The sequence below is a fragment of the Falco biarmicus genome, chromosome 6 (genome assembly GCF_023638135.1).
Source record: "Falco biarmicus isolate bFalBia1 chromosome 6, bFalBia1.pri, whole genome shotgun sequence".
Lineage (NCBI taxonomy): Eukaryota > Metazoa > Chordata > Aves > Falconiformes > Falconidae > Falco > Falco biarmicus.
This window is the reverse complement of record NC_079293.1, coordinates 58,162,319-58,188,253: the sequence shown is the minus strand read 5'-3', so window position 1 is coordinate 58,188,253 and position 25,935 is coordinate 58,162,319. Positions and strand designations below refer to the sequence as shown.

At 44.0% G+C, this 25,935-nt stretch overlaps 2 protein-coding genes across 4 annotated transcripts in view; one reads left to right on the top strand and one right to left on the bottom strand.

Annotated features, from left to right (window-relative positions):
- The window catches only part of TPD52L1 (TPD52 like 1), a 60,259-nt gene extending 53,685 nt beyond the window's left edge, over window positions 1–6,574 (top strand). For both annotated transcript variants that reach the window (XM_056343646.1, XM_056343645.1), the window contains one exon: window positions 2,226–6,574. In XM_056343646.1, coding sequence (XP_056199621.1) covers window positions 2,226–2,357 — 132 coding nt within the window. In that variant the 3' untranslated portion in view covers window positions 2,358–6,574. The remainder of the gene's footprint in view (window positions 1–2,225) is intronic.
- A 150-nt stretch (window positions 6,575–6,724) lies between these two features.
- HDDC2 (HD domain containing 2) lies at window positions 6,725–16,669 on the bottom strand. 2 transcript variants are annotated; one of them, XM_056343648.1, is made up of 6 exons: window positions 16,509–16,669; window positions 15,806–15,927; window positions 14,784–14,886; window positions 11,294–11,362; window positions 8,088–8,226; window positions 6,725–6,863 (listed from the first exon to the last, which is right to left on the bottom strand). In XM_056343648.1, exons 1-6 carry the CDS (start codon window positions 16,569–16,571, stop codon window positions 6,769–6,771), a joined length of 591 nt encoding a protein of 196 aa, XP_056199623.1. In that variant the 5' UTR covers window positions 16,572–16,669; the 3' UTR covers window positions 6,725–6,768. The 2 variants fall into 2 exon arrangements, with proteins under 2 accessions (XP_056199623.1, XP_056199624.1); XM_056343649.1 differs by lacking the exon at window positions 11,294–11,362.
- Window positions 16,670–25,935: the final 9,266 nt, after the last annotated feature.

Sequence of the window (25,935 nt, the reverse complement as noted above, 5' to 3'; positions counted from 1 at the left end):
CACCCTGTGAAACGTTCATTGTTGATTTTTATTGGCAAACCCACTGACGTTTTCTGAAATATTTTCTTTCTGTATTCTCTTTCTTGATTTCATTTCTTTGTGCAAATGGAGAAAGGAAGCTGGAGTCGTAGACCTAGGGTGTCAGCAGTGTAGGCTGTCGACAACTGGGAGTGTCTCAGCACTGTTCTCCCTTTTCCCTGCCTCTGTTCCAAGGTTTGCAAGATTAGGAAGACCAGGGGTGAGGGGAGAAATCATAGGTTGTCCCTTCAATTCTAGGATCCCGTTCTGGTCTGAAAAAATGGAGAACTTCCCAGAGGGCCTTCTGAAAAAGAACAGCAGTAGCCTTACCTCTTCCTCGTGCGCCTCTTACTAGCTACAGATCTTCAGTGGTCCCGCAATGCTCTGCAGTCAGCCAAAACTGATGTTCAGACTTCATGCATCTAGAAGTCAAATTTCAAGTTAGATTTTATTTGCCCTTGATGTTTGGACTTTTGGTTGCAGCTTTCTTAGGAGTATGTATTAGTTTAGCTTTCCCTGGAAATTGACAGGACCTGGGTGCCTCATTCTCTTCAACTTTTTTGAAAATTAGAAGTCTGATGAATCAAATGTTTGTGTAAGCACTGAGGTATTGGCCAGAGGCATTCAATAAAGTGACTTACATCATTCTTGTTTTCGGATGGAAAAGTAGGCAGAAAAGCAGATAGAAAATGAAACTGCATTAATGTTTCTGATGTTGAGGTGTCCATATTCAGATGTACCTTAAGCGAGTCATTTGAAATAGTGCAGAAATATTCTACTTTCACAATCACTCTGATCAGTCTGAATCAATGTTCTTTTGAGAATTGTAATTGGCAAATAAAAGTAGAATTCTGCCCTGAAAACTTAATAGTAGCTTTACTAGGCAGTGCCTGCCTTTTCACTGCAGGTCTGGGCCTACCAGCATTTAAGTGTCTTTTTGTATCCATTTTGTATTGCTGTGTGCAAAACTCAGCGATGGACCGATACTTTCTGAAAGTCAGCAAAGCCCACCAGATTGAATACAGCTTTTTACCTCTTGTGATGGGAACTTTTAATAACAGTGACCCAAACTGTCAAAGCATGTATAAAGCCTACTACTACCTTATTCTAATAAGAACTTTCACGCTAGGCAAGCTCCTGTGCTAGCTGATGAAACAAAAGCTTACATAGGATTAACCCTTTGGAAACTTGGAACACAAAGCACATTTAATTAAAATAATCCTCCTAAGCATTCAGTGGCTGACAGGCTGGAAAAGCACCAGCTTGTCTTTAAGTCCTGCTGCAGTTCTAGGATGGAGTAAAAAATTTAGCCCTATTTTCAGGCTTAAATCAACTTTGAGTGGGTGTATCAGCAAGCCAAACTACAAAAGAACATTTTCTTACCAAGATGACCCAGTCTAAACAGCTTTGTCTGTTTGTTACTTAGTCTTGACCATTTCCAAATCTTTCGATAAAGCTCTGTCTTTGTTAGGGGAACTCTGTTTCAGAGACTTAGTCATATTGGGGTTTATTTTTAATACTTAGATTTACAAATTCACAAACTGAACCATTTTGAAAGTAGATGACCCGTCAGCATGTGTGTCTTATGTTTCATTTATGTAATTTGGTATCTCTTCCTCCCCCCTCCCCACATTAAAATGCTGTGGGCAGTTCTATGTACCAGTACCTGGGTAGCTACAAGTACCTAAAGGGAGACAAGCTGCTGGGTTTGTTCTTCGGTTTCTATACTCCTCCTACTGTCCAAACTCCCAGCCTGGTTTATGTATTTTGACAGCAGCTGTGTTACCATTGCTAGTGGGTGGGCCACTTTGCTTAGCAAATGAGCCAGTTTATTCCAATACCCATCTCCTATCCAGCCTGTGTAGAACTGGAAAAAAATGGTGGAACCAGTGTGAGCTACTCGTGTAAAGAACCACACTAAGTTTTCTGTTAGGATCTAGGATCCTGCCTGGAATCTGCTTAGGACTTGGTTCCTATAAGTGTATGATAAATGTCTCTGGCAGCCTGGAAGTTTAGAAACTGGGGGAGGAAAGGGGTTGCTTTATTTGAGTGATTTTATACTTTTGTTCTAAGAAAATCCCAGCCTCGTGTTCTCTGCCTGCTATGAGCAGTTCCCAGCCCTCCACAGCCACGGGGTGGAATGCAAATGGGACTTGCTACAGTGTGAGCAGAGGAACTTGCTGTTCTCTTTGTTTGCCATGTTTCAGACCAAGGTTGGTGGGACAAGCCACACAGGGGGCAGTTTTGAAGAAGTCCTCAGCTCTACAGCCCATGCCAGTGCTCAGAGCTCTCTTGCTGGTACCCGACTCCCTGAGAGCGAAGAAGAGCTTCAGTGTTAAACCGCAGGCCCTCCTGAGCCTCGCATGCCTCTCTTCAGAGACTTGCCTAGCCCGTGAGTTTTAGGCCTCCCTTGCCACCCAACTTGTGCAACAAGGTTTTGTCAGCTTTGGAAAATTGCCTCCCTGGCCTTGTGCTGGAGAAATGTTTCCTCTCTCTATTTGTATTTTCAATGGGCCATTTTATCATCAGGTACTTTGTACACCATAGAAACCAGACATAAGTCATTGACTTATCATTGTTAGGTGACCAAAATAGCTTTCATTTTCACGTAACTTTCCTCCAACAATCTCCCAGTCTCTGTTTCTTTTAGTTTACGGTTTTCCATCTGTTGGTTTCTAACTCCCCTTTCAGTGCCACATCAGACAGATGGACCTAGAGCTGGGCAAAGATTTCTACTGCCAGCACTAGTCCCATATACCAGCTGCCTGCCAGCCATACCAGGTGTCCTTTGCTCAGGAGTCTCTGTACACGATCCGCTTTCTAAAGGAAATAAAATCACTGTCACAGAAAGTTTTTTCTTCTTCACTGGTACAGTCTGGTATTGCCCTCCACCCATGGGTCAGCAGAGTAAAGGACAGGAAGAGACAGCCAGTGATTCATATAGAAACTGAACTGATTACAGCTGCCGTTTTAAGATGATCGTTGTAGCTGGAAAAGCTTCAGTTTAAAATATGTTCCATTGCTCGGTCTCTGTGGTTTGGTAAGACTTGACAGTGTAAGTAAGTTAATTACAGAAGAAGCGGAGGGAACCTCTAATATTTTTGCCTCCGCTATCTTTCCCTCAAAAATAAGGCAAGGTATATTTATGAGCATAAGTTCAGTTACAGCCTTAAGTGAAAGAACACAAAACCAACAGCTGGCTTAAGATGTGCCATAGGTGAGCAAGCCCATGCCTTCAGTCTGCATTTCAGAGCTGCTAGCACAAACCCTGTTATCTCACATGCAGGATGAGTAGGTGCTTCACTTTGTCAGATTTTGTCATGCTTCGCTCCAGGACCTAACTCCACCAACTGCATTATATCTGCTTAATCACTACGAGCCAGTCATCTCTCAGCTTTGATTCAGCATGTTTTCTTGCATCCTTTCAACATTTTTAAATGAGAAAAAGAAAAGAGCAGCACACTTGTGACACTGCCTTCTTGTCTAGTGAGCCGGTGTCAGTCTGCATGTTGCACTACTTGGTTAACCAGACTGACATGAGCACAGCTTTATCAATAAACAAGATGGAAAAGAATCTGGCTACTTTCAAAAAGGATGCATTTTTTGAGCATAAGCCAAAGCTTCAAATCAGTGTTAAGTGAGTTTGACATTACAGATTGCTTAAAATCTTGTGAGAAAACATGGCTTTCAGTGATTTTTTTCCTGTGTGGCTTTTGTTAGTTTTTACAAAGTTGGAAGTCCTTTTGTCATAGTCTACTGGACATGAATTAACTTTGGACATTTATATCAAATGCCTCTTTAGTGTGATTTTTAGCATGGAAGCAAATTAACTAGTTTGTTGGGGTTTTTAATACAGTTTTCTTGTGACAGTTGCTAGCTTATTTTACGTGGGTTTGTGCATAAATGTGAATTTATTTAAATAAAGAAAAGATTAATGGTCAACTTAGTTTGTGTAAATGAAGTTATTGATATTAAAAATAAATCTCTCTTACTCTTTTACACTTTGTGATTTTTTTTAATTCTGCGCATTTACTAGAATTACTGTGCATCTCTAAGCCTTGCTATATCACAGCAGAGTATCAAAGTAAATTGCAAGAACAGTCAGCCATTCCTAGTGTCTTTAAAATCTGTTCAGCTTCTTCTGAACCTGAAATTCCCCACAGAAATCTGCAACCCGAATTTTGAACATTTTGAGGTTCAAAGGAGAGAAATAATTGAACCAAGTTCAGTAGAAGTGAAATGCGTGGCAGAAAACATTTTCTAGGTCTAAACCATTGATCTCTTTTGAGCCAAACCAAGGTTAAAACATGGAGTTCAAGCACTGGCACCTGCTGCAGGACACAGATTTAGACCTCAATTTATTTATATATTTATGTATGTATATATGTACACAGAGAAAAATGCTTCTGGGAAAGCAGGCAATTGCTTTTAACAACATCATAAAAGAGTGCAATTTAAAGAGCTCGTGTATGACTGTTAGCAGAGGTAGGCTGGCCAGATAAGCTGCTCTTCCATATAAATCCTTACATGTTATTTTCATTACAGCAGCTGCCACTATGCACAGGGTCAAGGCTGGTTTGACTGTATTGGGAGAAAGACAAGGGAGGAGGCGGTTTCCTCCCATAGGGTGCGTGTCCTGGGCCTAGCACGCTTTTCCTACACATGAAAGAGCGCACTTCAGTACTGCATGAGGAAGCCTGAAGCCCCACAGACTGTTCGCTAACCTTTCTAGGAACCTGTCATCATGCCTCACGCTTTCTGATCACGCTGCTCCAGTCTCTTTCCAACCACCCCCCATTTCCATTCAAACGCAGTTCCCAAAACGGCCATTAGCCTGCAGTTGCCCCGAGTGGACAGGAACGTGATTTTAACAAAGTACTTGCTGGATGTCAAAACAAAACCAAACCCCGCACAATGCACACGCAAACCACGTCTCCATTTCCCAGGTCAGTTTTTACATTTCTTGCACCAGCGTGCTGCTGACCAGGGTTCGGTGCTCCGTCCCCTGGATCCCCCGCAGAACTGAGTGTCACCAGCCAGTAAAGCCGGCTGCTGCGCTGGAGAAACCGGTTGTTCCTGCTGGGGCAGCACTTGTGCTTTGTGTATTTCTATCAAAGGGCTCTTTAAGGCCACTTTTCTTGTTTGTCAAGACAGAACTGAGAACTTTCTTTTAATGCATCCGTAGCTCCCCCATGCTTGGCATGGTATTCAATGCAAACCAATACAGACTACGATTTGCGCGCATCTCTGTGGAATAAAAACGCTGAAGCTCAGCAGGTCCCAGTCCATCACCCTTGCGCCACAACAATCAGCTGCCAGTAACCACTACCAGAGTCCCCCATTGCTCAGTAAAACACAGCTTACCTTCCAGGGTTTCCACAGGGCACAACTGCTTGTTGTGCCTTGTGGGGTACCCCGAGCAGAGCAAGCAGCCGAAATCTCACCCAGACCAATCTCTGCAGATTTTGTGCACTGTGCCAGCGACCAAGGCACGAGCTCCCAGCAGCTCCAACAGCACTCCGAGCCTCTGCCAAAGGGACTGGCCACAGGACGCAGCGCAAGCTTCTGTCAGGCCCACGAAGTTTCCATAAAGGAGCCTTTTCCTGAGTCACGGTGCCCGAGGATGTGTGCTCAGCTAAACTACCTACCTTTAAAGTGGGCAACAACTGAATCTGGTTTTATGCTGCCTCATGAGGCTGAAGGCAGAGGAGCTAGCTCTCCCTCTACCACGTAATTTTTCCAGTGCAAACTCTCTTTATCTGGTAATTGTGACATCACCCGAGTCTGCAGCTGCACACATGACGCAACAGTTAGTAGCGCAGACACTGGCCCTGGTATGGCTTCTGCAACCACTACAGTTTACTCGACAACCATACTGTAATTTTACATGAGCATTATTACTTCCACTAAAAACTGTCTACGGCAGAAACAGTGCCAGAGTGTTACAGCCGGAACAAAGGACAGACAGCTTGTACTTGTACATGGGCATACAGGCTTTTGTGTTAGACTGTGCAAGCTCCAAACACCCCTCAGCTATTCTGTGATTATCAATTACCTGTGCAAGACTCTGTAAAATTGCCAGTCTGCGTGAGGGGGAGTCTGGAGTACTGGCCTTACAGAAATGTCAACATCATTCCCTGGTACAACGCATGAACAATGGAAAAAAAATGTATGAAACAATAAACTGAGAAACTGTAACTGATGAGATTGCCATTTTTATCCACCGTCACTTCTTAAGGCTCATGCACTCCAAAGAAATTTCATCTCTAAGTCTGGCTCTGTCAGGAGAGAAATGTGCTCATTGATCTCACTTATGTGTAGCACAGTGAACAGACATTAACCCATTTGATATAGAAGGTATTTAAATCATACTTGGAAGTCACAGAACAAGACTGCCTGTCCCAGTCAGAGCATCACATGAACAGATCAGCTGACTGCAATCAGCTAATTTTTAAACTTACCTGAATTTCCCCAGTGGAGAATCTATTTGTAACTGAGGCTGCATCAACCAGAGGGTGATTAAAAAAAAGAAAAATCCCAAACAAGCTGATTCTAAATATTTGCTCCTTGACACAACCTCTGATCTGGGAGGTAACTATCCTACCTGCTCCTACCTAAGTGGTCCTGGGATTCTCACCAGTGAATGCACAGAAAAAAAAATCTGCTGGCAGAATTAGTGATGTTATATGATAAAGAACGTACAGAATATAAAACAAAGTATTTATTATGGCAACAGCATTTAGGAACACCTCAAGAATGCGGATGAGATGTAGCAGCTATTTTTTTATTCCTTTCTGTGTTAATCAGAGATACAAGCTGGAGTATTCCTGGGTGAACAAACTTTCCTGCAAAACAAAAGAAAGGGAAAGTTAATTAAAAATGCTCTCGTTTTCCTATATGTGAAAGGTTGGCAGTGAAACATTAGCAGTGATGTCACTTCAGGTTCAGAATAAATGCCAAATTATTCTTTTAAGAAAAATAGTACTCCCAGTTTAATCCAACTATGAAATAACTTACTATAAGAGTAGTTACAGCCATCCTTCCCAAAAAAACTTACGAAAATAAAATTTTTGAGTTCTATTAAGACACTTAAGAGCTGAAAAAGGGATGGACCCTGACCAAGACGTATGTATCCTGCTACAGGAAACCACACCAATTACAGGTACACTTAGGGTATATGCTGTAGGCTCCACTGAGACACCAGCTCAGTTTAATTTACTGAATTCTGGTAGGAGGGCAAAGATGTCAACTGGAAAATGAAGTATGCCAGCTTTGTTGAATTTTGTCTTTTTTGTCTTCTTTCTTCCCTAATCAAATTATTGCATTTTTCAGAGTGCTTACTATTTCCCTGAGGAGTCACCAAAATATGAACAGGACCTGTCAGGGACTGTGCCTGGTCACTGCTGGTCCATTCCCCAAGTTTATCTGTCCCTAGTTTTTTCCCAGGACAGGATGACATTAAGTCACAGTCCTCTTCTGGTGTTCAACTCCCCTGCTAAAGTAGTAATTTTACCCATTTTTCCTTTCAACTATCAGTTTATTTCGGAAAGGATGAAAAGCAGTGGATAGAATAAAAAGTAATACAATCACACCTGAAACATTTCACTGAGCTGGCTCTCACGTGTACCTGGGGCAGGTCCCACAAGACCACAGCTCACACAGGGATAACAAATTCTACTTCACTGGTTCACGAAACACAAAGTAGAAACAAGCTGCTGTCAAGAGCATCAGTGAAGACTGAAGCCTCCTTTATACCCCCCTAATGTTACAGGAAGCTCCTTATACACATCCAAGTGTAATGAAAGCTGAGTCATTCTCTAGGTAAAAAGTCATGTAAAAGGAACACGCATAAATGCAATTCAGGTTCAATACCTACAGATAAATGTAAGGTATTTTCACACTGCATTGAGTTTTCCTCAAAATATTTAGGGTACTTGAGCAATGAGTGAAATAACTAGTTCTCACTTGCTCTGAATGTCTTATCAGAAAACAGGCAATTTGTGTATTTCATTGAATTTACAAAAGACAAAAAACAAGAAGGAAAATAAAAAAAAGCCCAACTGTCATACCAGCAGTTGAATCGTAAAAATCCTGCAGTCTGCCAGGTGTGTTTTCCATCTCTTCATACTCAAATGCTTGCAGTATCATCTCACAGTGATCCAACTGTTTTACAAACTTGGCTTCTGCAGTACACTGGTTTTCATATTCCTGAACAGATTTGCAGTTATAAGAAATTTTTTTTTTGTTCTGAAACAGCATATTAGAAGCTATTCATACATCTAGAATTTTCTTTATTAGTACAAGCCACTCCATAAATATTCACAACAGTTGTCTTTCACTCTCTTTTTAAGACTGCTATTCAACAAAATGCTTGCAATAAGTACGTGCAAAATTTCTGTTAAATGTAATAGGACTTCAGAACATAATTCTTTTGCATGCTTTATCTCTAAATATACCAAGTGTTTTGGCTGAATCAAGGACGATATCGAGAAAACCCAATATACAAGTTAAATAATTGGTTCCATTTAACACCACTCAGCCCTGGCTAAGGCTGTGAATTACCACAGTGTGTGCCCATGGATTACCACTACCTATTTTTAAGGCCTATTGTGCACTCTTCTCCACCACTTGCTGCTTTTATAAGGAATTGTTCTTTACTTTTCTCCTGTCACTCCCTCTTAATCTCTTTGGTCTAATCTGTCTGAGCCGCTTATGTCCTTATGTCTCTCCTAAGAAATTGGGAAGGGAGTTGTTAAGGGGTTTCCTCCCCTCCCCTTCAGACTTTAAGTCCTTTAATCTCTCTATCTTTTCCCTCTCTGCAGTCATCACCAGTATATATTTGCAAGTCGTTCATATTTCTAGTCAAATTGAACAATTTTACTGTCATTTGCTTCCAGTGATGGCTGCAAACAGGTTTGCCACTTCATTTTCTCTTTTCTAAATCTACTGCATTGTATTTGACATCTCATCAGCTGGTCTTCTCCCTACTTCCAAAACCAACGACAGAAGGCGGCTTCTTTCGGGACAGGTTACCATCACCTTGATACCCTCTGCAGGCCTGACCCCATTCATCATCACTACCACTAATAATCAGACCAGAGGCTTCAGTGCACACCGGGCCCACCTGTGCTTTCAGATCCACACAGCCTGTGACACACAGCAGTTCTGCAGATGTGAGCAGCACAAGTGCAGGAAGAGTTTTTCCTACTGACTGAAGAACACGGCAACTCTTTCTGCACCTTATGACAGACAACTGTGGGTGTGGGTTTCGTTCACAATGGCAAGATCCTGGCTTGTAATTCCAGAACAGTGATGCTCAGATAAGTGTGATGGTCATTTCCTTGTCTGACACACTATTAGGAGCCTGTTTGTTCTCATGCTTACTGCTTTACCTTTCAAAGTCAGAAATCCAGGTTTTGATAGTCATGATTGATTCATATACTAATCTATTTGCATTTGAACGATGCTTTGAATTTTCAATTACACTTTGATCATTATTTTAGAAATCAATTTCATTTCAGTATTTTTACCTTATTTTCCTCCTTTCAGTCTGAGCTTTGCCTTATCTTTATACTGTAAATACTATTTCTTATTTTCTTAAATCTCTTTCTACTCCCTTTGGGGTTTTTTTTGCCACCAAAGAGAACAAACTCTTGGCAGCATTACAAAGGAGAACTTCAGGAGAAAGAGAACTATGGCTGTTTGCTTGTAAAGGTCTGTCCCACCTCCAGCAATTAATTGGGAGTATCAATCTGTTAGCAACCTCTTTATGCCATACAACCCACATCATCTTATTCATACCTCAGCTCACATTAACCTCAAGAAACATCAGCTATTATGTGTGCAACTGTGCACAGTGCTAAAATAAAAACAGTTTCCTCCCTGCAGGTGTTTAAGAGTGCAAAATAACTGTATACTTTGGAAAAACAGTAACTGGTCTCTCAAAAAACGTCTGTCTTTTAAATTACTCCTGTGCTTTTGCTATTGCAAATAAAAAAGCAGGACAGAGCTGAAGGGTGCTGACTCATTCACTCCAATGTTTTTTCAAATGTATTCTCAATTAAGTTATAAAGTGAAAATACACTGGAGGTATCTTTCTGCTACCTTTCTCCCCTACGCTACACTTGCAGAGCGCCCACCAATACAGTCCAAAGCAACAGTCCTTGGAAGGCTGACAATGAAAGAGGCAGAGACAAGGGGTTTTTTCCTCAGATCTGGTTATGCTGGTTTACCCCCTTTACCTTGAATTATAGCACTGAAACCCCACCGCCATTGCCAGTTTCACCACAAAACTACAGAAACCCACACACACACACACAAAAACCCAAGCCAAACAAACAAGCTGGTGTAATAAAAGGCAGAAATTGGCTGCAAATATCTGGACTTTAAATAAAGCCCAAGTGGAAAAGTAAGAGTATCAGCATAAAATACAGTTTCAGGTCACACAGTCCAAGAAACATCTAACACTTTCTTTGCAACAACATGGGAACAAGAGCTGTAAACACACTTGTCCTCAAGCAGCTGTATGCTAGAAGATAAAGCACAGTAATTATAAAGTCAAATTGTTTGGAAGAAATGTAATCATCCCTAGTTTGCAAGTATATAGGATCTTTTATCAATTAACAGCATGAGTTCACATCAAAACATTAAATCAAATACAGAAGACACTTTCCAATACAAACATTTAAGGCACACAAGACCAGCCAGCAATCTGTGTTGTTTGTAGAAAAGCGCTGTTCTGAGTCAGTACACCACATTTAAGTTTAAACCAGAAGTTACTACTAAATATTTTACCCTAACTGGCTGTATAAGAAAGAAATGGAAGCCACATATATTAATACTTGCAAAAAAACCCAGAAAATACTCCATGGCATCATCAGCTCCCGTTATTTTTTCCTGTATTAAAAGATAACGAGCTGCAAATGGCCAGATGTGAACAACAGAGAAAATGTATTAAAAAAACAGACAAATATCCAAGAGGGCTGGATGCAGACGACAAACTCTTCCTTCGGTTGTACAACCCAAGCCCTGGACAGGTTCATATGGAACTCTGAGAGTTCAGAGGCAGAAGCTTGTTATTTTACCAAAGTTTGAAGTTTCTGTATGGAAAGGATTCCAAAGTGACCTTGACCATCCCACTAGCTTTACCTCCCAAGCAAATGAATCTACCTTGCTTGAGGTCAAAATAAGGGATGACATAGTTTCACAGGTAAACAGGAAGAAGACAATGGGTTACCCTGAATTTTAGCAAAGGATTAAAAGAATTCAAGCTTACTTCCCAGAGTTCATAGATTTCTTTTCTGAGGTCCTCTGACAGAAGCTGGGTCAGCTGTTGCATAGCTGCCTGAAAAAAAGAAGCCATTTCTATTCATCCAGTTTTTGGGCAAGCACATTTTTATCACTTTTTTTGAAGAACTGACTACTTGGTAACAAGTACACAAAAAACATACACCACACAGTATAATAGTATATTGGGTATGTGTGGCAAGGTTTTGGTAGCAGGGGGGCTACAGGGGTGGCTTCTGTGAGAAGCTGCTAGAAGCTCCCCCTGTGTCCAACAGAGCCAATGCCACCCGGCTCCAAGACAGACCCACCACTGGCCAAGCCTGAGCCCATCAGCAATAGTGGTAGTGCCTCTAGGATAATGTATTTAAGAAGGGTTGGTTGGGGTGGTGGAACCCGAAAAAACACAGAGCAACAGCAGCAGGAGAGAGGAGTGAGAATACGTGAGAGCAACAGCTCTGCAGACACCCAGGGCAGTGACAAAGGAGAGGGGATGAGGTGCTCCAGGCGCCAGAGCAGAGATGCCCCTGCAGCCCCTGGTGAAGCCCATGGTGAGGCAGGCTGTGCCCCTCAGCCCATGGAGGGTAACGCCGGAGCAGGTACCCACCTGCAGCCTGTGGAGCACCTCACGCCGGTACATGCAGATGCCCTAAGGAGGCTGTGATCCCATAGGAAGACTGCGCTGGAGCAGGCTCCTGGCAGGATCTGTGGACCCATGAAGAGATGAGCCCACAATGGAGCAGGCTTGCTGCAGGACTTGTGATCCTGCAGGGGACCCATGCTGGCCCGAAGGGCTGCACCCTGTGGAAGGGACCCACTGGAGCAGTTCATAAAAAAAACGTAGCCCATGGTTAGGACACTGGAGAAGCTCATGAAGAACTGCCTCCAGTGGGAGGGAATCTATGCTGGAGCAGAGGAAGACTGAGGAGTCCTCCCCCTGCAGAGGAAGGAGAGGCAGAAACAACATGTGATGAACTGACTGCAACCCCCATTCCCCGTCCCTCTGCGCTGGTGGGGCGGAAGAGGAAGAGAAAACCAGGAGTAAGGTTAAGCCCAGGAAGAATGGAGGGGGGCAAGGGAAGGTGTTTTTAAGATTAGGTTTTATTTCTCATTATCATACTTTGATTTGATTAGTAATTACTTTTTTTTCCCCTAAGTCAAGTCTGTTTTGCCCACGACAGTAATTGGTGAGTGATCTCTCCCTGTCCTTATCTCGACCCAGGAGCCTTTTGTTATACCTTCTCTTCTTCCCTGTCCAGTTAGGGAGGGGAATGAGAGAGCGGCTTGGCTGGGCACCTGGCATTCAGCCAGAGTCAACCCACCACAATTATTCTGAAATGCACGTGCACGTAAATCTGCCAGAGAAACAGTAGGACCACTCAGTGAAGAAACTTTGCTGGAAGCTGCTTAAGTAAATTGTTAGAAAACTAGTCTAAAACACAACAACCTGGAAGTGCATCAAATACCTTCAAGAGTCCAAAACAAAGCCCAGAACAAAACATGCAAGTCAAAAGCCAGGTAACTGCTGTCAATTACCAGCTCTGCCTTCCAGGTTTAACTAGTGGAGGCACCATTTGAACTTAGCAGGTTACAGGTTCAATGTTGACAAGCAACTGCCCCCTCTGAAACACTCAACTAGCACATTTCCACTAGCAGGGCTCAGAACAGCTACTGACTGTCAGGCAGGCAACACAACATAAACCTTTAAAAATCTCCTATTTTGAAAAACAGAGAAAAAAATCCATTTAATACCCTGCACCAATAAAACAGTGCTCCCAGACCGAGGCACTATTTCTTCAACAACAAATCTTGGTACAAGGTTTAACACAGTACCAAACTAACGGTATCAACTCTCCCAGCTGATCAGTCTCATTTCTGTGTTATTTCTACTGTTTTCCTAGTAATACTAAGGGCTGTTCCCAAAAAAAACATCACAGGCCAGACAAACGTTTAGTGCCACAGTTGTTTCTCCACTTCAAATACAGGGTACAGTTTCACAATATGGCTAAACTGAATCAGCTGCTCCCCAGCACTGAGGCATCAAGGTCTCATTCCATCTCCGGAGCACATCAGATTTCAAGGTTAGCAGGCCAAAATTACTTACCTGGCAAAAAAACCCCAAGCAAAACAACCCCAAAGAAAAAACCCAAACTTTTATTTATCAAGGTAAATTTCTGCTGCCTTAGCCTTGGTGGGAATATCTGGTTAAACTTTCTGCACAAGCAGCAAACTTCAGAACCAGCTCAATTTTGGCTGTAGATCAAAGGGGCAAAACAAGAAGTCTGCAGCAGAAGCAGCATATTGATCAGCTCAAGCCACATCATGAAGCCAGCACCCTTGATGTATTTTTACAACAAAGTATTTCAGAATCAGCCTAAATGTATAATGCTTGAACCTCCATCCCATGAAGTCAACAGCAAAATCCTCAGAGTGAAATGGGAGCAGAAGGAGCTGCGAATACTTAAGAAAACTTCTGAAACATACTTAAGCATCAAAATATCTTTTCCATCGCCTAAATACAAATGAGAGCTCCCTCTAGGCAAAGTTGAAGCCTGACCCTTGGTGACAAAACTTCCAGGAAAGAGGGGTTTTTTTGTTTTGTCTAAGAACACACTAGGAAGTACACCAAAAAAACACACATACCAAAATTACAATCAGTAAAGATAGTAGTTCAAGAATGCTGAATACCCCTTTGATCTTTAATTTCCACTTTCTTAGCGAAGAGCTTACTTCTGGAGTTATTCATAGCCCCCCTAACCCCAAGTTTTAAAAAGATAAGCATAAAAGGCAGGGGCAGGGTGGGGGAAGACGACAACCAATCACTACAACGGTTTTTTACACTCCTTGAAGAACTAACTCTAGCCTCTACAGAGTTTCCGAGGCATCACGTTGCCCTCTAGCCGTGGCTGGAGGAGATGTTTACATTTTCTTCAACTGCATAAAACCCAGAAATGACAAACCGACAGTTTGGATATGTACAAGGCAAAAAAATAAAACAACCTGGGCATGACACACTCAAAGACTCATGACAAAAATAATAAAAAAAAAAAATCAACCCCCCAAAAACCCACCTATGTCAGGAGTCCTGTGCAAATGGTTTAAATAAAGTCTCTGTCATAACCACACGATCTGGCACCACAAAACTGATCTGCCACAAACTGTCACCCACCCTTCTCAGTGCACCTACTCCCTTCTCCCCACCTCTTTCTAAGACTGGTCAACATGACTAATTCAGGCTGCCAAAAATCCAGTCAGTGGAGGAAATGGCCAACATGAAGATTACTTCAAAGGTTCTTCCATAACTTTGTACTTGGTGAAATTACATCTACAAAAATCACGAGTTGAAAACTTTGGTTGTTTGTGGCATACCTGTCTAATGCCAATGACAGTATTACGTTGCTTAGAGGGCCCCTTCACTACCACCAAACATTAAAAACATGCAGAACGCTTTGCAAATGTGGCTTCACACCTTATGCCCATACCTCTTCTCTCCTGTGTTTCTCCTCTTTTGATACATTATCTGCAGGAGCGATATCTCCAACAATGCATTCAGCCATATCGTGAACCAAAGCTAATCGTATACATCTGACAAGAAGCAAAGACAGAATAATTAGGTTTTAAGTTACATCTTGTTATTCATAAAGCTAAAAGACTGCATAAATTTATCCCCTTCATATAGTTTACAGGTTGGTTGGTTGTTTTTTTTTAAAAACGTCACATAATATTTTTCACTTCTTTGCTAAAGGAAGTAGTTTTCACCTAGACATGATTTTAATTCCTACTGCTGCTTGTAAATGTAAATTCAAATACACTTTGAACAAGAGCGTTGCATTCAAAAGTAATGTACTTCGCTTTTGTGCACTGGGCTTTCAGAGATGCTGTGATAACTCACTACATTACACACTTCACGTTATTCCTGCAACAGGTAGAAGGTAATCTGATTGGAGCCATCGCAAATTCAGGATATAATCTGACACTCACAGTTCTGTAGCTATGCCAGTCTGCAGAATACTTAAAAAAGCCTTCAAATCAGCTCTTGAAGGGACAAAGCAAACATAATCCATTACTAGACTCAACAACTTGTTCAGCAGTGATGCTTTCCGCACTATACTAGCTGATTTCTGAGGCTCCATATTGCTGCTCAGTGCTAACTCAATCTGGCCAAATCCACAGGGGCTGTGTCTCTCCTGTTTGTTGCTTCAAACTGTGCTTTAACTGAGTGTCTTCAGCTTGCTTACGGCTTGAGAGAATACCAGCTCAGAGCCTCTGCATTGAAGAGTTGCCTCAGCACTCACAGTTCAGCAGTAAGTTTTTAGTCCCTTTCAGCTCTCCAGGTAAACACCACCCTGTCCAAAGGACAGAGGGAAAAGCGGAGAAAGGACTTCAAACTCTTTCAGTGCGTTTTAAAAGCTCTTCCTCAGGATGACTATTGCAGCTATTTTCAGCATTTTGATTGCAGCTCTCCCACATCATTAACATACACGATAACCAGAGAGAGTCTCACCTGTCCTTATTAAGGCTTTTATCTTCGGTCACCAAAGCCATCATCGCCATCCTGTACATATGATCGGATACGCTTTCTGGCTTCGCCACGTTCCTGTACACCCATCCTGTCCGTGGTACTCTCTGCGTGAGGAGTGTCACAGCAACGTAAACAAATCCGCAGGTTTTGCAGGACCTCGCTTCGGCGACCCAGCAGAAATGCTGGCCCACCGTGACCTCCACGCTCCGCTGCGCTTCGATGCGCCCGGGAAACACCTGCCCCAGCGCCCGGGCTCCCCCGGGCTGAGACGGGCCGCCTTTACGCTGCTGTTCACAGGCAAGGAGGCCTCTCGCCAGCACTACCAGAGCGGCAGGCGCCCTCCTCAGCCTCACGGTGCTCACGTCGAAGCGCCCGGCCACCCCTGCGCTGCCCCGGCCGGCGCCCTCATCCCCCCGCGGCAGCCCCAGCACGGGGCCGCCGCTCTCCGCCCCGCTGGCGCCGCCAGTCACAGCCCGGAGGCCCCGGCTCGCCGCCGGCCGCGCCGCCGGGCCAGGCCCCGCTCCCACCCCGGTGACTGCCGGGGAAACCCGTCTGAGGGCCCGGGCCCCGGCCTCGGCCCGCCCCGCGGAAGGGCCGCGGGCAGACAGCCCGACAGCCGCCCGCCCCCACAGCGGACCCGCCGCCGCGCCGAGGCCTTTCCCCGGTCCCGCCTCCCCGCGCTCACCTTGAGCTGCCCCAGCAGGCGCAAGAAGGGCAGCAGCCCGCCGCCGCTCGCCCCCGCCGCCATTCACCGTCCGTCCGGCAGCCGCCGCCGCCACCGCTCCGCCTCCTGCCGGCCCGTGCGGCGGCTCTGGGCGGTGCCGGGGGCGGGGAAGGGAGCGGCCGGGCGCGGCGCGGCGCCAGCGGGGCTCCAGGTGCGGGCGGGAGCGAGGCCCGGCGGCTCGGGGGCGGGCAGGGCGCGGGCCGCAGGCAAAGCCCACCGTGTCGTTGCCTTCAGGATACTTAGAGTAAAAACGGTAAACGCTGCAAACTCACGTTAATTATTCAGAGAGGAGAGTTGCTGCACTCAGAGTTTTAAATCATTTCGGGCGCTCCTGGAGTATGGCTGCAGGCACTTCCGTTGCTTTCACCGGCTGAATAAGTAACACGCTGAATTACTTTACAGTCGGTGAATTTTCAAAATACGTTGTGCTTCTTTGCTGTTGTTGTATTGCCGACAGCAATAGCAGGGAACGGGTTAAATGAGACAGTGAAAGACTCTGCTTTCAGGAAGGAACATCTACAGTTTGCCAGCTGTCAACAGATGGCACAGTATTTTTATTTGTGCTCATTGTATACTGAAACACACTCCTGAATTAATAGTAAAGCCCAGACAATATTTTGGTGACCGTTTTAAAGCCATCTTCCCACAACAAACAAGAATCGTCGACCAGGAAAGCCACCAGCTCTATGTTTGTGCACAATCATAAACGGGCTGGTTGGAAAGGTCCTCTGGGTGTCACCTAGCCCAGCCTCCCCACCAAGAAGTAAATCGCATCTGCTGCAGTTTTGTCTTGACAGCTCCTGAAACCATCCAAAATAAAAATTTCTTAGTTTGTCTAGGTTAGCCGTCTTCCAAGTAAATAATTTGTTTCATAATGCCCTCGTCGGACTTCCCAGGCCGCTGCTGCCCATGGTTTCATTGCATTGCCTGCTGCTACCAAGGAGAGTTCAGCTCTGTCATATTTGTAAACCCCCTTCAGGTAGCTGTGGGCTGCTGTTATATGACCCCTTGCGCTCTTCAACAGGCAAGCCGAGCCCAGGATCCCTCAGCCTCTCCTTCAAGGCGATGTGATTTAGATCCCGATCATTGTGGTGGCCTTCACTGAAGGTAGGGCCCCCTCTTGCTCTGGAGAAGCACCAAACTGAGCCCTGCATCCATCCAGGGCCTCGCCAACGCCCAGCGGAGTGGGACAGAATGTCCTCAGGCTATGGGCCATGCTCAGATTTCTAATGTAGGCTGCTGTGGATTTACCCTCTTTGGGATGAGAGCACACTGTCTGCTCATATTGGACATGGCCCTCAGAACTGAAGTTCCACAGTTGAGTGTGCCAGCCAGCTCCATTAGCACATTTCGTCTTAAAATGTGGGTTACACAGGGTGCAACCTGTCCCGTGGTTTTTGATGAAGATAATGAACTACAAGGGCCCTACTATCAACCCCTAGAGTACTCAGCTTGCTGTGGGCCTCCAGGCAGATTGCCAAGCCACCAGCTGCCTCCCACTGAGCCCGTCAGCCTAGGCAGTTTTCAATGCATCCAACAGCCAGCTTATTCATGCTGTATTTCCTCAGTTTGTGAGTGAAAGCGCTGCGGGAAATTATTTCAAAAGCTGTACTGAAGTCAAGATCTATTGCGTCCACTGCTCTCTCCTTGCCTGTGTAGCCAGTCATTTCATCACAGGATGCAATCAGGTTGGCCAAGGATGATTTGTCCTTCATAAATCCATGCCAGTTGTTCTTGATTGCCTCATTGTCCTTTACAGGTCTCTTTCTAAGAAGAACTTCATCAACTTACTTTCTGTATCTTGCTGTCTCTGTGGCTGCAAACTGAGTCTTTCTCGTTTTCTGAACAGTTGTCAAATACCTTCTGAGCTCAAACAATCATAAAAATAACACAGAGGAATTTAACAATTGGCATTTTAAATAAGGAGCTGTAGCTAGTCCAGGACTATCTGATAACAGGCACTTTGTCTTTTAACCTTTCCTGACTCTGTTCAATGTACATGTTTAGTATTCATGGCCCTTTAAGTTCAGTAATCCATTTGCTTTTGCAGATTCTTAAATAATTCTTTAATATGGATGAGTCTTGTACAGCACACATGAGGAGGCATGAGTTTCAATTTATTTGTGTGACAACTTCTTTGTCACTAGTGTCCTTAAGATATGTTTCTAGAATGAACTCTCCTATGACATTAAGGAGGCTGGGCTTGCGGGCCCTGACCTCGGCTGCCCGTTTAGTTTAGAGAACGCTATCAAAAGCAGCATACCCGCATTCACAGACTGGCTTTCTAATGCACTTAATACCTCCGCTCCATGCGAACCCTTTGGAGCTGTGAATGCTCTGGAGACCTGAGGTTTCCTGTGGTGTTGGGAAGAACAGAAAAATGCTGGATAACAGGATAGCAACATCATCATTTAACATCACGGTGGAGAAAAAATATCTCAGGCATCAGCTCACAATCATGTCTTGGGTTATTTTTTAAAAAATATACACTAATATGGAGCATATGTGTGCAATAAAATACACTTCTACTTAACACAACCGTTGTAATTCTTTTGTATTTGTGTTTATGTAATTTATGTAAATCTCATAATATTTGTGTTTATGTACTTAAATGTATTTATGTAATATTTGTGTAGTGTGATTTTTGTAATATTTGTAAATTTCGTAATATTTGAATGTATATAATTCCTCTGATGCACTTTGTATGCTTTTTTGGCATATTGCTTATTTACACTAGTTTTCTACCCAGTCATTCTGGGACTGGGTATCTAGTTAGAGGTACCATTTGTGAGCTTTTCCAAGTACTTATCAAACGTGTTATTAGATGCATAGACTCTCTGTAGGCTGGAAGACCATAATATAGTACGAATTCTAACTCTTATTAAAATCTGATGTGCATTTATTCTATGTTAAGTACCCTGAATACAGAAACAAATTTGGGATGCTCAGCTCCTTGCAATTTTAAGCAGCTTTTTTATTCAATTCAGAAACTTTATCAAGGATTTTCAGAATCTCCCTACAGGATATTAAGATAGTGTTAAGGCTTAAATCTCAATCTTTCATCACTCTCAGGTCGCTTTTTTTCTCTGTCTTTTGCCCGAACAGATGGCAATTCCAAAGGAGAAATACCAAATTTGTTGGTTACCGCAGAGTAATTACCAGTCGGTAGCTGAAGATGGCGCTCTCTGCTCACAGATTTCTGCTTCGACCACATTTGCTGCTGCCCGATGCCAGGCTGAAATCATGCTTTACTTTCTTGTAAGAAATAGCACTGGGGAAAAGGGGATGCTTTACACGCTTGGCACGGTAATATGAAAATCATCTCCACAAATGCCAGATGACTGGGGACAAACCCATTAACTACTCATGAGGTGGATCTTAATCAGCGTGTGATTTACGTAACGTAACGCCAGCAGTAACATGTGGGATTTCAAAAACTCGTGTGTTCTGCCAGCATGGACACTGCAAAACTTGTGTTGGCAAAATATCTTCAGAAAAAGTAATTAATTGATTGGATTAATTTGTTACCATTTGGCAAGGGAAAAAAAAGGAAAAAAAGAAAGTCATGTAGTTCACTGGATGTAGCAAAATGACTGCATATCACAGAGCCAACAGGCAGGAATGACAGCCCTGATGTTCTCCTTAAGAGCAAATTACTGAAAAACACCTGCCAGACACTGTAAATGATCATTTTTTTAGTTCTCCAGAGTGTATTTCTTTACCTGAGGCAACCCTACTAAGGATTTAGAAGTAGCTATTGAAAATCTGTTGCAAGAATCCTCAGAAATGGTACAGAAAAAGAGACAACCACTGGAGTGAGGTGTATGTGTGTGCCATGGGGCTCTCTCCTCTCTGCCCCACACCTCGCAGATGCTGGGCTGTGTGTCCTTGTGCCCAAGGAGTCCTGCGCTGCCCTACGCAGGCTGTCAAAGCAGGCGAGAGGCACCACGCAGTGATGTCTGTGCCAAGGGCTGGACATCTGCTGAGACTTCCTCTGCAGCTCAAGCAGGAAAGGTCATAGGAAGTAGGTTAACATTGATAGTGTTAACTATGGGCTGGTTATTATGTGTATTTGTATATTGGCCAAATCCAGCCCAGAGATAAGTGAATGATACTGAACATGAATTCATGCTGGCCGTTAACACTCATTTGACCACAGAGCCTAGTGTTTCAGGAGGGTCTGGCCTTTGGGTCTGTGCAGGAACACAGGCACCTGTGTGTTGCCTGTTGCCTGTAGGAGTGACAGCCGTCTCCAGGCTTTGTAGGGTTTTGGTTCCAAATGTGTGCATGGGAAATGATTAATGCAGTTAAGTGCACATGGTCTATGAACTGGCTAGGCTTCCTTCCTATGGCCTTCGTTAGGGAATGCTGCTGTGAAGGCTGGTAGGCACAACCAGTGCTGATGGTCTATCTGTTGGTACTTGTAGAATACCAGCTCTTCTGCTGTGATAGCATCAGAAAAACTGCCAAGACCAACAGGCTGTGTTTGGGGGGCGACCCAGCTGTCCCCGTGCACAGCGGGGGGCAATCTCTGTGCGTAAGCTATCAGTCGTTTGTGGAGCATCCCAGCGGGCTGTTTTCTCTCCTGTGATCCTGCAGGTCAGGTGTGGCTGCAACCTGCCATCCACCCATCCACCCACGCACAGAGGGAGGGGAGAGGTGGCAAAGGAGCTCTGCTCCAGCTGCCCTTTACCAGTGATGGTGCACCAGCCCCATCACAAGAGCTAGTGCACCAGAGCCACCACATCAGGAAGAGTGAGGGAACAAAAAGGAAATGAGGACATTGTTTCAGTCTTTGGTGAAATGCATATGAGCATCAGTGGAAGGTATATCAGAAGGCTGAGGAGAAAGTACGCTTAGGTAGCCTTCCTATAGTTGGCAATAGCTCACCTTAGTAGCCCCATTCAGTGTAGGTAACCTGTGGGATCACTACAAAAAAAAAAAAAAAAAAAAAAAAAAAGTTCTTCCATCTGCTGTTGCATAACATCTTCGGCTTTCTGTGATTAACAAGAGATTTTCTATCAGAACCCTTAGGATTAGACTATCTAAACCTACAAAATGAAGAAAAGGTGATTTTCCCTTATTTGTGTAACACATCTGCGGAGCCAGGAGTAGAGCTTTAGCATAGCACATTTAACAAAACAAAAAAAAGGAAAAAAAAAAAGTCAATTTAAGAGCAAATCGATCTTACATGAGCAGAACATTTCTAATGTAAAAAGGCAGCTGAATTAGAGGATTAGGTCACACTGCCCGATTAACATCATTTGATCTTCTGCTATTGAAGAGCCACTGGGCTTCTCAGAGAATGAAAGCATTCAAACTTTAAATGAAACCACAAGCCAGGCTTAGAAAAAAACTGCTAAACTGAAAACAACTTGCCTTGCTTCAGTAATTGTTGGTTTCTCTCTGCTGCTGGGAGGTGCATCCAAATCAGGATTTAGAAATCCATCACATTTTGATACAACAAAGAAGGGCTGCGAAACTGAATGAGGGCACCTCAGGCACTACCTGGGAGAGGCGTGCAGTGTGTGAAGCTTGCCTTGCTTTGCCATATGGTATTTATTTCTTGTTTAAAGCTGGAAGAAAGATACTCAAAGAACTGTTTGATGTTTTCTTTATAACACTTTCACTGTCAGTTTTGCTATTTTACCTTTTGTGGGGGGAGGAGGCGACAAAAAAAAATGAAGCTCACCCTAGACTGCAAGGCCCACACAGGATCTGAGAGGTACTCACTGATGACATTTGATAAGAAAGCAGGAGAGGAAGGGAGTTCTAGTTACAGTTGTTATTTTTTTAGACGATATTTGTTTTAACTTGAATGACTAATGAACATTTTTAATGAAGGAAACTTTTGTTAAAGTTTTAACTCTTGCTTGGGACCCTCCAAGCAAAATCATAACAAATCAGCCTTGACCTTCTGGAATTTTCTAAGGTAAAGCAAGAAGGAAGGAACCTTTCTACGATACAATTAAGCCCTTTGTCATTGCAAACAACAAGAGCAACAGTAAACTGCATATAAAAAAAATCCTCTGGCTACCTCTCATATCTTTTCTGTTCACGAGTTTATACTGTTTTCACTTACTGTACTTCAATGAGTTTTGAAGGGATTTTAACAGTCCCCTGCCACTGTCAACACTTAGTAAAGTAAATAGCAAGCAGACAGAAATTAAAGAATTTATTTCCTATCTCTAATGACCTGATGATCAGTTTGCTCAAAGGGTTTTTCTGTGCTCTTTGGAAAGTACTAGCCAGTATTCACAAGCAATGTCCTTTTTTAATTATTATTATTTTTTAAATGTTTATTTAAGATTCATGATTTTATTTTCAGTTATGGGGTAATTTCAGTTGCTATATATGGAGAAAAACAATATTTTAAAATTTGGAAAAGCTGTGAATATTCTTGTCATTCTCCCTTCCATCATTGTTTTAGGCACTGCACATTCATATAGTCAGCACACAGATCCTGCTCAGTCTACTGCACTTTCAGCAGCCTCCCAAATGCCAGCCAAGTCAGACCCTGCTCAGCTTCCAAAATCAGATGTGATTGGGCATGTAACAATGTAAAGAAAAATAAACCCTGAAAGGCACTCTGAATTATAATGTAGATTTTTTTTCTGACATGCAAGAAAGAACAAAATGGAAGTTTTATCACAGCTCTGCTTCCTTTCGAGTGTCCCCACCCACCCTTATTACTCTAAGCAACGTTTTCTCAAAATAAAGGCACACTGATCTGTTTGTTATTTTAGGCTCTGAGAAGAAGGTCAGACTGAAACGCTGTCCAAATACATGCCTCTGGTCCCGTTAAGGACCTATAAGTGTACTTATCTCCATCCATTGCAAACCAGTTTATTGCCTTCCAGAGAGAGCTCATGATACTATACAACTCTGTGTATCACTTCACAGCCGTACGTGCTCGTGCATCTTTGCAGGATCTGAAGCTGCTTCATTCCTGTCGCTTCTCACACAGGGAGAGATGCACGTAATTAGCTGCATTAGCCCCATGCTCCCCCACTGCTCGGCTATTATTTTGCTGGCTGGTGACACAGCCCCGAAGCCTCCCTTCCCCTCTGTCACCCTGCATGGCAGCTGCAGCTGGGCGGCTGGATTTGTGCTCTGCCAGCCCTGGGGGGCAGCGGGGGCTGCAAGGAGGCTGCCAACAGCAGGACCCATAGCCACAGCTGGGGGCTGTGCTCCCTCCTCCCTCATGTGACCGATGCAGCTCCTGCGCTAATAAAAAAAAATTGTGCTTGCTATTTTTGTCCAAATATTTGAGCTCCTCAGACATTGCTGGACAAAACACACCAGCTATTGGCACGCTCTTGCTAATCCAAGGGAACCTTTTGCACAGGCTGCTGCCTTCTAACCTGAGAATCACTTTAATTATCCATTATTTTGTCTTCCTCCCTGTGAGCCTCTTGCTGAATGCATTGTGCCACCCAGCATATTAGTCAATCATCACAGCTTAGGGAGCGCTATACTTTACATCTTGGCTTCAGTGTCATTCATGTGCAGCCAGCGGAGACAGCAAGCAGTTTTAAGACGCTGGGTAGATTTAAGCATGCTAGGGCCTGTCTGTCCCTATAGTAAATAGCTTCCCTGACATTTAAGCTGCACATGGCTTGATGTTAGGTCAAACAAAAATGTCACACTATAATCACTTTTTAAATAGCTGTTTCCGGCTCAGTTAGTACTGTATAGTTCCAGAAGAGAAAGCACTTACAAGCTGACAGACAGACAGAGGAACTGTCTGTATAGGATGTTTGCCTAATCCCATCCCTGCCCTTGCCTGTCAGGCTTGGAGGCTTTGTTTGTTTTAAAAAAAAAAAAAAATTGCGTATACAATTTGATGCCACTGTACTTTTCAGCTGGGCAGACTCTAAAGAAAACTCATGAATAAGTTCTGGGGAGAGTCCTTTGATGTAGCTGTGAGGGGTTTGGGTGGCCCGGGGGGGTACCCTGCCCTCAGCAGCATTTGGGGCTAACACTGTGTCTTGGGGCACTGCACTGCTGAGATGCCGTTGCTGGGAGGAGACATGTAGGTAAAATACTAATGAGCTTTGACAGCTGAAAATGTGTTTCCACATTCCCTGATACCACTCCTCAAATTAGTCTCCACCTCTGAACCAGCCTGTGGAGGACATGGACCCCACAGGGGAAGCCATGCAAGACCAGCCTCTTCTCTCAGCCACCTCAGTTCAGTGTGTGGCTGTCTCCATCCAGTGTCACTGAGGCTCTGGCATCCTGCCCTGCCCTGAGCGGGCCCTAGCATGCCCACGGGGCACAGCCTTGGCTTGCCACAGGGCACAGCAGTACTCCCTGAGGGCCTGGTCCCCCAGCCACAGGGACAGGGCAGTGGGTCTGACCACCCTGTGGTGAGGCTGAGGTGTGCATGTGGCTTTCCACAGCCCAAAGATGGCTGGAGGGAATACCTGCACGCCAGCACCTGGAGGCATGTCCATGGTGGCTCCTTCTTACCATTCCCACTTTCCCAAAATTGGCTATGTGTGAAATGCTACCCACCTGCAGCTTTTATCTTTTGCCCACAAGCCCTCCTGCGGGTGATGAACTATTGGTTTTGTGGCAGTGGATGGCAGTAATCAGAAGGTGACACGGGAATTTTTCCATTGTGGAGCAGTTGCAGAAGGCAAAGCATGAGAGATCTACAAAGACGAGTGACAGCGAGCAATCTTTTGTCCAGGAAGAACAGTGTTGGAGGAGCCATGGAAACCCGTGAGGGTCTAAAACAGTCTTGTCATCCGTGCTCTAGCAGAAGGGAGGAAACCAGCCTTTCTTGACTTCCACTGTAACCTTTTTCTTCTTAATTGGTGTCTGGCCCTATTGTTTCTAACAAGCTGGGAGGCTGGGAAGGTGCTGTAGGCATGACTGAATGCCACCATGAGAGTCGAGCCCCAGCCTCGAACACCCCCGGCTGCTGCCTCGCAGAGGCTGCTGACCCTGGCTTGTAAGTATGACTTGTAAGTCATTTCCTTTCCTGATTAGGTCAGAACGGTGGCACCAACTGGAGCGTGTCAACATGGGGGTTTCCTACTATGTTGATTTTCCTCAGTATTCTGAAACAAGGCACATGCTATTCTTTTTAAGTTGAAAAGCAAGTTTATTCCTGTAGGGATATGTTTCCAAGCTGCATTTAGACAGTAAGCAGTAAATCTTCACACATTCCTTGTTTCGCATTATACTTACAGTGGGTGGTGGCTACTGTCTAATCACATAATAATGGGCATGATAGATAAGCAAAACTCTTCTACATTCGGACTGTGGAAGATAAGCTTTTGCCAAATGCAGTTACAAACTATGGGGCACTATGAAGGGGGAGCTGGGAAAAATATTAGAGCCTCCAGGAGGTAGGGCAAGATAATCTTTGCTTTAC